The 15623-nt window shown below is 37.0% G+C and overlaps 2 protein-coding genes across 3 annotated transcripts in view; both read right to left on the bottom strand.

Moving 5' to 3' along the window:
• Positions 1–398, bottom strand: part of nfkb1 (nuclear factor of kappa light polypeptide gene enhancer in B-cells 1) — a 38729-nt gene extending 38331 nt beyond the window's left edge. Inside the window, exon 1 of the mRNA XM_084134090.1 lies at positions 16–398. The gene's annotated coding sequence lies outside the window, so the exon portion shown is untranslated. The remainder of the gene's footprint in view (positions 1–15) is intronic.
• Positions 399–951: 553 nt separating this feature from the next.
• On the bottom strand, positions 952–11933 carry ube2d2l (ubiquitin-conjugating enzyme E2D 2, like). Of its 2 annotated transcripts, none has more exons than XR_014608863.1 (7): positions 11446–11810; positions 5880–5943; positions 5757–5788; positions 5529–5606; positions 4518–4623; positions 3218–4392; positions 952–1864 (listed from the first exon to the last, which is right to left on the bottom strand). XR_014608863.1 is itself a non-coding variant. In XM_084134092.1 (7 exons), the coding sequence occupies exons 1-7, from the start codon at positions 11467–11469 to the stop codon at positions 1819–1821; spliced, it is 444 nt and encodes a 147-aa protein (XP_083990218.1). In that variant the 5' UTR covers positions 11470–11933; the 3' UTR covers positions 952–1818. The 2 variants fall into 2 exon arrangements, 1 of the variants encoding a protein (XP_083990218.1); XM_084134092.1 differs by having other exon boundaries at positions 4299–4392; positions 11446–11933.
• Positions 11934–15623: the final 3690 nt, after the last annotated feature.

Here is a 15623-nt window from a genome sequence, read left to right as displayed (position 1 = left end):
TACGAGGGTGCTTACCTTTCCTAACAGATATTCGAGGTTCAGGATCAACATCAAACAGCTGGGATCTGGGATTCCGAGTCAAGTTTTCTTATTCGTTACAACTTATTTCTCCATGTTGCGCTGAAGTCAACTAATGTAAGCTCATAGAAAGTCAGTTCAAGGCAGGCTCCTTATTCAGGAAGATTGTTGCGTCTGCTAGACATGGATATGCAGAAGTCCCACTGAGATTAAAAGGCGCATCGATCGATCAATCGATTTTAATCGCCGGTCGCGAATGATCACAGTAAATCATGTCGAGATAACGCGACGTTTGAATAGACGGCTTGACTTCCTTACTGGAAATTCCCTGACGTAACTCATGTTCATGTCTTGCTTTCAAAAAACTTCCTCTTGCGCCCACTTGTGGAAGAACCTGTTTTCATTTAACGTACTGTTTTTGAACATGAAAACAAAGCGTCTAAAATGGTTTACAGGTCCCATTTCCTTAAAGAGGGTTTGGGCATATTTAATACCGTCAGGGAGGCCTTTTAAACCATCTAAGTTCAGCAAAAATAAATAATTTGGACCTGTGCAGGTTTTTTTTTTTTTTTTTTTTTTAAGTGTCTTAAAAAGCTCAATTAATTGTTATTTTTGAACATGGGCACTACATCTGTCCACATATACATCAATGACAAATTCAATGGTGTTGGTTAGCTGCTATTTACCTCACAACTGGGGTCCCTCCTTCAGAGAACTAATTATAGTCCAGCAGTTGTTGAGAGATCTCAATTGGACGATAGGTCAAGCATGTTAGCAACATGGTCAAACAACTACAGTATAAAATTCCATTCATTCACGTAACATTATTGTCCCAGATTTTGAATACAGTGAAATGAATAAAGTGCAATTATGAAGATATGCAAGGTTCTCAAAAAGACTTCTCTCAGTGATACCGCAGAAGGAAACACAAAATGATAGTTTAGCAACTTTATTGAGCAAACAAAATGAACAGCTAAGTGGAGCTATTAGTTGATCGGGCATCCATTGAGAGCTTCCAATCACATATTCAGTGCAATGACAGAACAGTGTTTAGGAGGATAGACAAACTAATAGCTCCCCATTCTAAAAACATCAAAAAGAGGAGAGAAAAGGAGTAACAAAATAAGTTCTCAGACTCTAAAAGTGGACATGTATTTGCTTAACATCGTCTGCAGATATTCATTTTTGGCAGACCACAGACCAATTACTTTAACTGTTCCATTAACATGCAAAATATATATTTTCCGTAACTGCTGATACAATGACGTGACTGATTTGGTAAGAAACAGTCAGATATAAGCAAGAATATATTTCACAGACCATAGTTCTTCTCATTGCTATTGTAAAAGCATATAAAAACATGAAGGCCAACCGAGCAAAAGATCGACTTTTTGAGGTACGCTGGCACCTGCAGAATCGTTGTTTCTTTTTCTGAAATAGCACCTCTAGCCAGTGGCGTGAGTCAGAAGCGTTCGATGGTTTCACCTTAGTTATGTTTTTTTCTTTTCTTATCTCAATAAAAAAGGTCTGAGCTCGTAGTTAAAACATGCTTCTTTGACACGAGCATTTTTCTGAACATAAAAGTTGGTGATCTTTGCAATATTGTGGTCTCTTTTTTTTACAGCATGTGAATGAAGGTTGAAAGGGGTAAAAAAAACAAAAAAAAAACAAAACAAAAAAAAACAAGCAGAACTGATATAGTCTGAATACATGGGAAACTGTCAATTCATTGAGGGGAAGAAAAAAAAAAAAAGAAGTTTTTCCAGCTAAACTGCAGATTGATCTGATGTTCCTCAGGTATCACATGGCGTACTTTTGAGTCCATTCCCGAGCTATTCTGTTGTACCTGTGCAAGATAAAGAAAGAGAGATGAAGTGTGGCATTGGCACAGAGGCACTGTCACACATGCTGGGTAAGCAGACCGTCTGCCAACTCGGCACTGGCCAACATAAACACACAGAGTGCAGAAACAGCTCAAGGTCAAACACAGTGGCATCTTCTCCATGTTTACACTATACTCTAAACATTACTTATAGTATTTACTGTGATGCTAGTTATAGCCTGAACGGTTTACGTCAACCAAACCTTTTGTCATCAAACCTATGATAAAACCAGACATATTTAAATCTGATTTTTTGTATGCATGGCCTTTGAAAGTTAAAACATGTACACAAATGGCTGGTTTGTGTGAAAACTGCTTAATTTGTCATATAAATAGACTAATTTAGAATTTATTTCCATAAGTAATGAAAACAAATTAAATCAATCAAAATAATACATAAAAAATAATGCATAAAAAAAATGTAAAAACACTTCAGAAATCATCAACATTCTAAGTGAATATATGTATGTGTATGTGTATGTATATATATATATATATATATATATATATATATATATATATATATATATATATATATATATATATATATATATATAGACACACACACACACACACACACACACACACACACATACTGTATATGTATGTGCGCGCGCACGCACACACACAACATAATATAACAAATCAATATGCAAACATACCCCATGCATAATGTTAATAATTTCAGTAGCAAGAAAACAAATTCATTTTCAAAAACAGAAAATACATTTTTACCAGCCATACTACCGTTCAAAAGTTTTGGGTCTGAATCCTTGTAATTGTAATATTTTGAAATATTACTATAATTTAAAGATAACTGTTTTCTATTTGAATATATTTTAAAATGTAATTTATTCCTGTGCTATCAAAGCTGAATTTTCAGTATCATTCCTTCAGTCTTCAGTGTCACATGATCCTTCAGAAATCATTCTATGTTGATTTGCTGCACATTTTTCAGCATTCTCTGATGAGTATTATTTATTAAAAATAATAATAATAATTATTGAGGGGTTATAAATTATAAATGTCTTTACTGTCACTTTTGATCAATTTAGAGCGTCCTTGCTGAATAAAAGTTAATTTCTTAAAAAAAATCTTACTGAACCAAAAATGTTAAACAGTAGTGTATGTCTCACGTGTAATACAATCTTTTAAAAAGCTACATCCAGTTATGAACACCATAAATAACATTAGAGCATCCAGTAGTATGAACACCTACTAGTGGTGACCAACAATTCTGCAACATGGTGATGTCCAGAGATTAGTAAGCCTTTTTCATGCTCACACAAAAACACTCTCCCACCATACCCTGCTCACCTTAACCCCTATAACATGGCATATTTCTCTGTCCATTCCCTGGCTAGTTTATTATACCTGAAAGGAGACATCAAACTATTCACACTACCTAAAAGTAGGGCTGTGAATGATGATACACTTAGCTCACGAGACGATACACGATATTGGTTCCACAAGAACAAGACGAGACAATATTTTAACACTTTTTTTTAAAAGAAATGGCGACATATAAGACTGGAAAAATAGTCTTTTATTCGACTGAAAGTAACAAAATGCTAAATAATGCAGCTGCATTTTGTAATGTCTTAACTATTATCATATTTTATAAACACCAGAGGGTTGTGGTGTAAATACAGAGGTCCCAAAATTTTAGCTTGATAGTTGAGTTGGGGAAAACGACTTAATGTTAATATTTCTTGTCTCGTCGAAAGTTACGAATTACATTACATGAATCATGTAAAATATATATATATTTTTTTTTAAAGAAGCAAAATTAGACAAAAGTTTATTATTTTTTATCCTTGATTACTTGTCAGTTCTTTACCAGTTATTGTAAAACAGCTGTCAAATATGAAATGTTCAGTTAAGCTACTTGCATCTTATCTCGCTATGACCGTTGACTGAAGCAGTGATTTGCGCTGAGCCGCTTTTGTGAACATAAAGCCCACCTACATTGATTTGATTGGTCATCTCAAACATTTTGACATAGGCGAGTGGTGTTAGACCGCTGAGGCAGCTCAGATGAGAAGGTTGGTTATCTTGGTGTTGTGTGATATCTTTGCAGCACCAAAGTAGAGTTGATATTAGGCAATTATTTTGCAACCTTTATTATATACACTTCAAAAGAATGAAGAGGTCCGGACCTCAATGGAGGGTACAGCTCTGTATGCAAGCACTGTAAAAGGTTTTGCCACAAACTCAATTCCGTCATCCTGATATCGTGAGACAGCTTTTCACCTCGACGAGAAATATCGCGAGACCTTGTAGTACAAGATCTTGTCACACCCCTATCTAAAAGGCATCTCTACTATTTTCTATTCATCTCTAAAGAACAAACTGTCTGGATTTATTTATAAGGCTCAAGACAAACAAATGCACTTACTTTTCATTGTCTGTTTTATAGATACGTGCTATCTCTGGCACTAATGGATCATCTGGGTTTGGATCACATAACAGTGAGCAGATGGACAATAGAACTGCAACAGAAAGAAGAGAGAGGTTGGCACATGTGCATATATTGGCTATCCAATAAAATGACTCAAGAAAAAGCTATTATGTTAAGGTTAGTGATTTTGTTCTCTGTTAATTTTAATTGGCTCACCTTTAGAGATAGTTAACGCAGGAGACCACTGTGACCTTAGAATATCCAAACAGATGCTGCCATTACTGTTAATATTTGGGTGATAAATTCTTGTGGTGAAAGCAACCTGCAAATAAGAGGGTGAAACAGACGGTCAGACCGCATACATTTCAAACCAATTGATATTATACTGTAGATCTCTAGAATAGCAGCAGGTATCTCTCGTGGAACCTGACTATGTGCAAAATACTGCTAAAGCCGGACTCAGACTGCAGGAGTTTTTAAATCTTAACCGATTGTGAATTCTGGTTGCATCACGCACAAAAGGAGTATCTTTGCAGATATTCTTCTTTCAAATCTCAAACCTGCACACACTACAAGATTTAAAAATCACGGTGCATCACAGACTACAAGATATTCTTAAGATTATCATGCCAGCTTTAGCACCTCACGTGATCTCACGGGGAAGAGGATGTAAACAAAATGGATACTGTGTTGCGGCAACATGCTGTAGACATTATATGAGGAGACATTATAAAGGCAGTCGTGTTGTTGCCATATTTCATCCAGCCGTTCCTCCATCTCCATTGTCCACCGAACCCTCACAGCTGTTTTTTGTTTTGCGGTCGCCATTTAAAAAGTTCTGTCGCTTCTCTCTCCTTGTGGACTTGTCTCACATTAGCTATTGTGGAAGTACTGACATAATCATCCCGATTTAAAATCCTAAATATCAAACATTTTTTATATTGTCAGGCGGCCCGACGTGTCCACGGGAAGATCAGGAGGTTTAAAATTTGATCTGTAAACGCCTCACATTACCAGATAATCGGGGCCGAACATTGGAACCGACTAATGCCCTGAATGCGATTTTTCTCTGAATGTCAGGAGGGGTAAATCGGCTTGAAACTCCTGCAGTCTGAGCCCGGCTTTAGATGCGCCAAAAAAAACAACAACAAAAAACTTGACAATCTTATTCAAATTTACTCTTTACAGAGATTAAACCTGAAGGTTGTTTAAATACTTGATTCTTGCCTTAGGTGGTTTGAAAGGGTAGTCTGTAGGAAAATGAATTGTCAAGAAAAACACACCCCCTTGATATGGACTGTCATTCTGTAAAGAAAAAGAAAAAACAACAGAACAATGTTACACGATTTCCATGACTCCTTAAGTGAATTCAGTGTTATAACAGTACAGACACTGCATGCAAATAAATGCCACACTCCATCATTAACATGCAAATAAGGACATATATCCACTTACAGGTCCCATAATTGTTGCTTGCCAGTGAAACACTGCAAATAAAGAGCAAGAAACGTCTCATTACGGTGAGCTCTGTGATGTGCTCGGATACAGGTAATGAAAACAAACAGCGAAATCACTCACGGTCATCTCCAACCGGCCCTGCTGAGCACTGCGCTGGGGGGTCCCGGCCCAGATCAGTCAGCTCCTAAAGACAGAGAGGATATATCAGTATTGGACAGGATCTTTTATTTTCTTCCTAATTCTGGGTATCCCATCAACTATGTCATCTTTCATCCATCAATACAGTTTCCATAGATTTCATTCCTGAGGTAAAACGGCAAAATGAAAAATACTTTTTCCATTGCTCCCATGTTTCATGTCACTCATGATAAAAAAAATGCTCATATTTTACATAGCCTAAATATACAAATTATTGATAGAATTATATAAAGCTAGTTGACTTTTGGAAGCTAACATGTCCCCTACTGTATACTGAATCTTAAATTATTTGAACAATTTTCTTATTCTTTCATAATTCTTATACATGCAGCTTTAAAACCTCATATTATTTCAGAGTCTACATGGAACGTGTCAAAAAATGTCAATTTTTCTCTTATACACAGTAGGGCTGTGTGTAAAATGTAAAATCTTCTTGAGTAACCAATAACCTACTATAACCTAACGTTCAGTCATCACAGTCAAGGAAGTTACACAGCTGTATAATAACTTAGTTTTTACAACAAGAGTCTTATGCCACTATCAGGACAAGTAAGACATGATACCAGTTATAATGTACCATGCTCTGATTGATCGTGTCTTTTAATGTACTGGATAAGCAATCGGGTTTTGATTCCAAGTGCATTATCAGTCATTGTGTCAGTTATCTGGTTCTATTATAATTCACATTTAGCCATTTAAACAGCTGAAATCTAAGAAGTCTCTGTAGGAAACTGTAGACTTCAGTCCTTTCATTTTAATCCAGATGCATTCCTCTTCCAGACAGATCACACGTAATTAATGAACTGTCACAACTATGCGCTCTTCTGTCCCCGAGGTCCAAACTGTTGACCCCCGGAGAACAATCAGAGCGGAGACTCATGTGTCATCAGGATAAGATAGGAACAGTGGACAGATTATCCTTTAATTTCACATGCTCTCACCCTTTACTGATGTGAATACTGACAGCTTTCTCAACTCTGGAAAAAACAGGCAGGAAATGACAGTCATGATGTCTTCTTAATGTAACCTTACAAAGAACATCAGAAGTTGATTGAGCAAAATGTTCTTTTGGTTTCCTCACAGTCACCTAAAAACCACAAACGTCAGCAAATTCATAAAAAAAAATCTAGGGATCACTTCAAACTCTGTTGTGACGTATCCCCTTGTACCTAATATACCTTAATATACTTTATGCGTAAATGTGATTTCACCAAGTACATTCCAATCAACCAATCAGATATGAGGGACAAGTTTACAGTTTATGTCAAGTTTAGGCTTGCAACCAGGGTTAGGTGCTTCTACATCAGTATTCTCCTATCATTTCCCTCTGATTTTATGGATAAGTAATGGGTTAGGTTTAGGGGTAGGGATAGGCTTAGGACTACATTTTTGTACAGGAATGTTGCTCCAGGATCAGCAATATATGTTGATCCAGGACCATGTCTTACTTGGCAAAAATCACGGTGACCAGACTTTATGACCCGATATTAAAGAAATCAGCCTTTTCATTTATTTACGGGTTATTATAAAGTCAAACCAATTGAAGTTCTTTTGCCACACAACAACCAAATATACATTCTATCAATGATACAGTGTTTGATCACGATTTTGGAAGCCTCTACAGTAAGAGCTGGTCTAATGGCTAGTTCACGCTGCCCCAAAAAACATTTCAAACATTCTGCAGTTGGTTCTTAGATTTATAATGTTGGGAAACAAAAGTCAAGTTCACACTCTCTCAATAAACTTCATCTTTTTTTTTTTTTTTTTTAATAACACTTTTACTTGTACTATTTTGAGAGGGGCTTTAAAGAATAGCCTACTATCCAGAAAAGATATTCACAAAGTGACTTATGAAATGTGCTTATAAAGACATTTTAGAATATTTTAAAAGATTTATATTTCAAATAAATGTTCTTTTGAAGTTATTAATCAAAGAATCACAGGAATAAATGACATTTTAAATTATATTAAAATAGAAAACAAAAATGTATTTTTGATGCAAACATTGAATGTTATTATTAGTAGTATATAAGCATTATTTTAATAATGATAAAAATAAATGCATATTGGCATCATGTAGCCTACTAGATTATATTATTGTAGTACAATTGTTTTAGTTATAATTTATTATTATTGCATCAAAAACAAAAATATACTAAAATAGCCTAATCTTAACAATCATTTTAAGATTGTCATAGGCCAAAATAAACCAATATTGACCAATCAACTCCCTACAATATCAGCACTTGATCAAGATCTTCAGGTAGCACAGATTTCAATGTTTCTGCTTTGGCTAGATTTCTAGGTGAAATAGGGTCAAAGTGTTCACAATAAGGTGTATAGGCCTAGCTGTGGAGTAGAATAGTTTTTATGATGCATCGCGATGCTGTGAACATTTCTGCATCCATGCATAAAAACAACAGAACCGATTGGCCTATAATAATTATGTTAATAAAAAAGATGTGTATGCTTAGCCTATGTTCTTTCGGTTTTTATGAAAAGAACATGCATGAATATGAAAATAAAGTGCAGGATGTGCTTGATGTCAAACAGAATTAAGCGCAATAAGCCACGAAAAAGAATTCCATGCATTACACAAGAGCGCTCTCAAAAGGACGCTTCTCAGACAGCATGCGATCCTGAATTCAGTTCTCTTTAGTGGAATATTTGCGCTAGAATGGTCAGATACATACAGTATTATTTCAAAATATCTGTCGAGTACTCACAGAAGCATTGTCGGTTATGTTTTAAGTGAAACAAAACAGTTTGGGGGGGGGGGGGGGGGGTCTGGTGTGTAACATTATATTAAATCCGTGCATTAGGTCTTAATAATAAAATAAACCTGCTAGCACCAAAAGAAAAGAGGGAATCACTCACTGCTCTTGACTGAATAACTTTCGTAGCTTTAATAATAATCAATTTATTTGTAATTAATAGACTAAAGACTATGCAGTGATTTTTAAATTTGATTATTATATTTCTGTAGTATGTCTTTCCTGAATCCTTCTTTTAAATGGATGTAAAATGAAAAAAGTAAAGCACTGCAAAGCATTTAATTTGTTTCTTATATTGTGTTTGTTCTGTGTTATTTGCATCATTTTCAATAAAGATAAAATAACAAACAATATTGTGATTATTAACAGTAATTATTAATAAAAGAATTGGAGGAAAAGATCGAGAATAGTTTTACAATCGAATTGAATCCTGTGGCAAGTAAAGATTCACACCTCTCATAAGGCGTAGTACACTTGCACTGGTTTAAGTAATAATGAAGAATGTTGGCATAATAAACTAGTCTTCTGATCTCTGGCCACACCTAGGCATTTAGACAACAAGGAAATAACTACCGTTCTAGATCTTTCGGTCTCTCTTCATGGGAAAATACAGTGACTATATAAACCACTTCTGAGAAAATAGCAAGTTTCTGAGAATTCATGTATGCGAAGTGCAGGCAACCCTCTGGCAGCGCTTGCCTGTGCGTGTGAACATGTGACCATACAGGAAGTAGAGGTCATAGCTTTTCTTTGATGATGAGAATGTCTGAGATGGAAACATCAAAACAAATACAGGTAGACTCACGGTTTAGTTCATAATACTGTTGACAGGTTGCACATCTCTGAATACAAAACCAGTTGACGAACATACAAATGCCTATGAGAACATCAGTTGCTCAGACCTGAAAGATTATGGGTAAAAAATTAAAACCACAGACTGATATTGTTTTTTTGTTTTGTTTTTTACCGGTATCATGATACCGTTCCTCCTACAACCAATTTGAAGAACTAAATATATTTCTACTTTTTGACAATAAAAAAAGAATCATTAGACTGCAACATATAGGCTACATTAAACACCGTATTATTAATTATACTATAAAAATAAGAATATAATTAGAAAATGTATTCTGAATTCAATAACAAAAATGGCATAATTTAGCTGTATGAACTTGTTGAAACGTCTTTGCTGCGAGAAGCAAAATAATCAAACATGGATCTGAGATTCACTTAGGTCCATATCTGAGGTACTAATGAGGAACTTAACCAGTCTAAACTAGAAACTAAACAGTCAGTCACAAGCCACACGAGAAAAACAAAGTTGACAGAGTTAAATCATGGCCAATCTGTGTAAATAACATTTCAGCTTATTGTAATTGACAGACTAATGCCAGATCAACAAAAATTGTCATCCTTAAAGCTGCCTGGATGACAAGTGTGGAAGAAGAGTGTGTTTACGAGAGTCAATGTGCGACACCAATTCAGCCAACCAATATAGGACAGTGTGAACATCAGCACTAACAGTAGCAGCTATTTTTACGTCTGCATACTTCAGATGAGGGTGTGGGGAATAAACCAGCCCTCCCACTAGAGATAGGTCTACACGTTGCTGGTATTTTCAACCAGTCGTCTGTGTGCCCACTTGGCATTTGCTGTTCCAAAATTCTCAGCTCATCTTTCAATATCTGCCATACTTTTCATTTCCCTATTAAACAACCCAAAGCCCTGAAAACTGATTGATATGGGTACAACAAGCCACAGAAAGTGGGACCAACTCAGTATTTGGCCGTCCGCCTGCAAACAATCTGCTGTGTCAGTCTAATTCATAGAAGCTCTCAAAGTCAGCGAAACAGGTGAAAATTATCCTTTCGCCAAGTTCAACAACTATTGTGCAACTACTTCATGCTGGTATGGGCCGGATATTTCCAATTGGAGTATTATGTGCTCATAGTAGCTTTCCAGGAAGCACTTCTAGCAATGACGCAAAGTTCTTGTTGCGTTTACCAAAACAAAAGAACATCACTATTAAAAGAGATGAGAACAACCCAAAGAACTAACAAGTCAGCATTATATGCCCATAGGATTTACTCAAAATCAGTAATGCATATCCTGTCCCAACCAGTACTTCTGTGGCTGAGATGATTCATAAATATTATTCGCCTGAACCAACACCATGAGTTCAAACATGAGAAATCCCATACGGTTGTGTTTACCTGGATGTGACTCACAGAGGAAACACATCCACATAAAATCCCCCTCATCCACCCTCTAAAATCTGATTCCAGTATTTCCTCTGTTTTTAACCAGTAATATGAGGAATGTCGTATAGTTATTTTAGCTTTAATTATTACAATGTGGCACCTGTTTTTACGGGTATTACATGTAATGAATTAATTAACAGATTAGATAGATAGATAGATAGATAGATAGATAGATAGATAGATAGATAGATAGATCAAAAACGTCGGCATTCCTTTTTGAAGTAAAATAATACAATAAACAACAACAACAACATATTATTATTATTAATAATAATAACAATAATAATAATAATACTAAACATATTCAAACAAAAACAGCCTACATTCATAGCCAAGCCTGCTATCCTCATAGCATTTGTTAACATAGGCTATATTTCTATAACATATCCAGCGAAAAACCAAAGGGTTTGGGCAGTGAATTTAAAATTATTAACATAAAATATAATATTTTACCTTGTGAATTCGTTTTAATGCCATTCTGTGAGTGTACTGGGCTCCCGAGGCCGAGGAAAGAGGAGATTTATCCGGCTAGCTGCGGTTAGCTGTGCTCGCTAGCCAGACACTAAAGATCCAACAGAAACCCGAAGAGACCGAAACGGAAACGAACAAAATGAGCCGTTAAAATGGACCCACGGAATCCCAGCTGTTCGAGCGATAATAATCCTGACGAGAACGAAAGATATATTGAGTATGACCGGGAAGGCCTGTATTTCAATACTGAACACTTGTATAGGTATGTGTGTGTGTCTCCACCTCCTCTCTCTCTCTCTCTCTCTCTCTCTCTCTCTCTCTCTCTCTCTCTCTCTCTCTCTCTCTCTCTTTACAAAATGTCCTCTTTCTCACTCCCTCTAGCTGCTATCTGTCCTGACGTCTACGCACAGCATCAGTTTGCGGAAATGTTGTGTTAAATGCTGGAAGTAGAGAATAACAGAGAGGAAAGGGCATTACGAAACAGTCTTACAAAATATGAGGATTTGTGTCAGGGTTCTTTCTCTCTTTTTAGTGGTTGTGTTTTAAAACCCAGTGCCTACTGACAGCAAGTTAAAGTCTGAATGAAATCAAAATTGAAAATTCTGAACATTGCCGTATTTATTATAAATTAGATTTATCTCTGCACATCATTATTTTTATTTATTTTTTAATTCATCATTATTATTTTTTAATCTTTTTATCTTTATCTTAAGTAAAAAAAAACGTCCCCTCTTGCAACAACGGCTGCATCCAAAATCGGATTTTTCCCTATAGGCAAAAAACAGTATGTGACCAAAGAAGTCTACAGGCTATGCCCGAATTCACAGTAGGCTACTAATAAAAGAGTAGGCAAAAAGTACCTGGATAACTTACTAGCCTACTAAGGCTACTTGCACGGGAACACGGGAGAGGATTTATGAATGGCAGTAAAGCAACACAACTGACGCTGGAAGGTCACATGATAATGACAGCATGGCAGATAAAGTAGGCTATGTCCAGTCATACTACTAGCCTATAACATACTTTTTTAGGCGGCGGCTGTTAAGTAATTAGGCCTACTTATAGGCTACCTACTGAAGAGAGTATGCGATTTCGGACGCATACCACTATCTTGCATCAACCTGTCACTCACATGACATTACTGCATTAGCAAACCACAACCATCCAACGACCCAATCAATTTCAGATGGACAAAATCAAGTCCCGGCCTACATTTCTTCTTGATCAGAGGCATTTTCACTCAGATATACATCATGAAAAGACTATCGCAAATTCTGTTTCATGCCAACTTTAAAGTCAAATTTATTGTTCCATATGTAAACCTATAAACCTATAACCTATAAATATAAAAATACACAATTACATAAATAGGCCTACACACACAACACAATAGCCAGAGAAGCTCATTGTGAAATCCGCTAAAAAAGGGGCAGTGATGGCATCTTCCTTCCTTCCTTCTGAAAAATCACAGACAACCATGGCTGGACTATAGATTTGGCCATTGGGGCCAGTTTCATGAGGCCTCAGACTTCCAGGGCCTATCAATCATCATCTGGCAGAAGGACCCTGGTTGGTCAGTAAGACCTCAAATTATTTTGTTATAGCCTACCCTTGCCAGACATTTTGTGAACTGCAGGAATAGTTTCATCTTGGAAATTTAAATTTACATTGACCTAAATACTGTGCTCTAACCCTTCTGAGCTGTAAAAATATTACACATTCTTAACCCTTATGTGCTGTTGGGGATGTTTTCATCCACTATGGGGTATTTTCTAGTCTAAATTTGGCCATAACTTTCTCTGTGTTTCAGCAAATGGAATGATTTTTGGTGACAAATCTTATTTTGACACATATTTTGGGAAAATGCTTTGAAATTTTTCAAAAACTCAACAGTACACTGTGGGCAAATTTACTACCCTTTCGTTATGTTTGTGGCTGAAAACAGCCACTACTTTAAACTGCTGTAAAAATATATCAGATAAATATTTTTTTCAAATTTTTTTGCATAAATCTATTAATCAACCTCCGTCCTGCTCAAAAATACTAAATGTGTAAAAAAAAATCAGGATTTTAACTCTTTAATTGCCAAATTCGTAAATGATGTCACTGATTTGGGAAAAAACACACACAAAATGACTAATTTTCAATATAAAATGTGATTGTGGACTGGATTTTTTTTAACCTTTTATCACAGTCTTGGACATGTCAAAGATCAGAAACAACATTAGTTTTGATGCATTGTTAGTTTTTGTGCAGCATCAGATTTTAACTTTTTCTCCCTCATTTACTGTTTGTGGCTGTTTTTGCCCCATTGACTTCCATTATAACCACATTTTTTGATTGCAAAGTCATGACACCATATAATTATGCATTTTTGATTGTTGGTGGTTTTCCCTGTTGGGAAGAGGTACAATTTGTAATTTTTACTGTTGATAACCAGGTGGCACCATTAACCCTTTAGATAGGCCTGTGCAAAAAAAAGCTTAGTTTCTGGCTTTTACATGGAGTTATATGAAGTGTATATGGAGTATAATAGCATAATAAAGTGTGTGTGTGTGTGTGTGTGTGTGTGTGTGTGTGTGTGTGTGTGTGTGTGTGTGTGTGTGTGTACTCACCTTGATGCGTCTGAGAAAATCAAAATATGCACCTCAGCTCTCAGAACTACATGGAGTAAACAAAAACAAAGTAAGTGTATTTATGCATCTGCTGCCTTTTGATGGTGAGAAATGCAGACTAAACAAATACAAAGCAAGTGGATTTAAACACTTGCATGCAAGCCTGCTGGTCATTTGATGGTGAGAAGAGCAGCAAGCAACATGAGAAAGGGCTTGACTTGTAGTGAAGTTTCAGAGATGATTATGCAGCCTGACCCCTCCAGCGAGCTGCACGATGTATCGTCTTCTCCCTCTGACACCACAGACTCAGGAGAGTCAGATCCTGATTTGGATGTGGCACCCTCATCATCCTCTCTAGCTTCCACTGAAGGCGAGGAGGATTCGGAGGATCCTGGATCTGGGTGGATTGGGAGAAATGGCGAAGTGTGGTTTTCCACCAACGCGGAGACAACTCCCTTTCTTCAGCCTGCCAACTCCCGTGACTCCAGGGCCGACGTGCTATGCCATCGCAAGCGTCCAGAACATGGATTCTGTGTTCAATCTGTCTTTTACGGAGTAAAAATAGGAGGGGAAGGCGATGATCCCACAGGCAACGTGTGGACTCCCCTCTGGACCTGTAGACGCCAGCCAAAATCAGTAGCCCCCATGTAGGCACGGAGATCTGTGGAGTCCACCCCGTTTCTCATTGTGCGGCGCCCATGGAGGTTGGTCATGCTGACAATGAGGTCAATCATCTCCTCAGTAAAAAAACGAATCCGTTGAACACAGAATTCATGTTCTAGATCCTTGCGATGGCATAGCGCGTCGGCCCTGGAGTCACGCCTCTGACAGGCTGAAGAAAGGGAGTTGACTGAAAACCACACTTCGCCATTTCTCCCAATCCACCCAGATCCAGGATCCTCCGAATCCTCCTCGCCTTCAGTGGAAGCTAGAGAGGATGATGAGGGTGCCACATCCAAATCAGGATCTGACTCTCCAGAGTCTGTGGTGTCAGAGGGAGAAGACGATACATCGTGCAGCTCGCTGGAGGGGTCAGGCTGCATAATCATCTCTGAAACTTCACTACAAGTCAAGCCCTTTCTCATGTTGCTTGCTGCTCTTCTCACCATCAAATGACCAGCAGGCTTGCATGCAAGTGTTTAAATCCACTTGCTTTGTATTTGTTTAGTCTGCATTTCTCACCATCAAAAGGCAGCAGATGCATAAATACACTTACTTTGTTTTTGTTTACTCCATGTAGTTCTGAGAGCTGAGGTGCATATTTTGATTTTCTCAGACGCATCAAGGTGAGTACACACACACACACACACACACACACACACACACACTTTATTATGCTATTATACTCCATATACACTCCATGTAAAAGCCAGAAACTAAGCTTTTTTTTTGCACAGGCCTATCTAAAGGGTTAATGGTTCCACCTGGTTATCAACAGTAAAAATTACAAATTTTACCTCTTCCCAACAGGGAAAACCACCAACAATCAAAAATGCATGATTATATGGTGTCATGGCTTTGCAATCAAAAAATGTGGTTATAATG

The sequence above is a fragment of the Abramis brama genome (assembly GCF_963993115.1).
Source record: "Abramis brama genome assembly, chromosome: 13".
Taxonomy (NCBI): domain Eukaryota; kingdom Metazoa; phylum Chordata; class Actinopteri; order Cypriniformes; family Leuciscidae; genus Abramis; species Abramis brama.
Note: the sequence above shows the minus strand (reverse complement) of the source record. Positions and strands in the feature narration are given on the sequence as shown.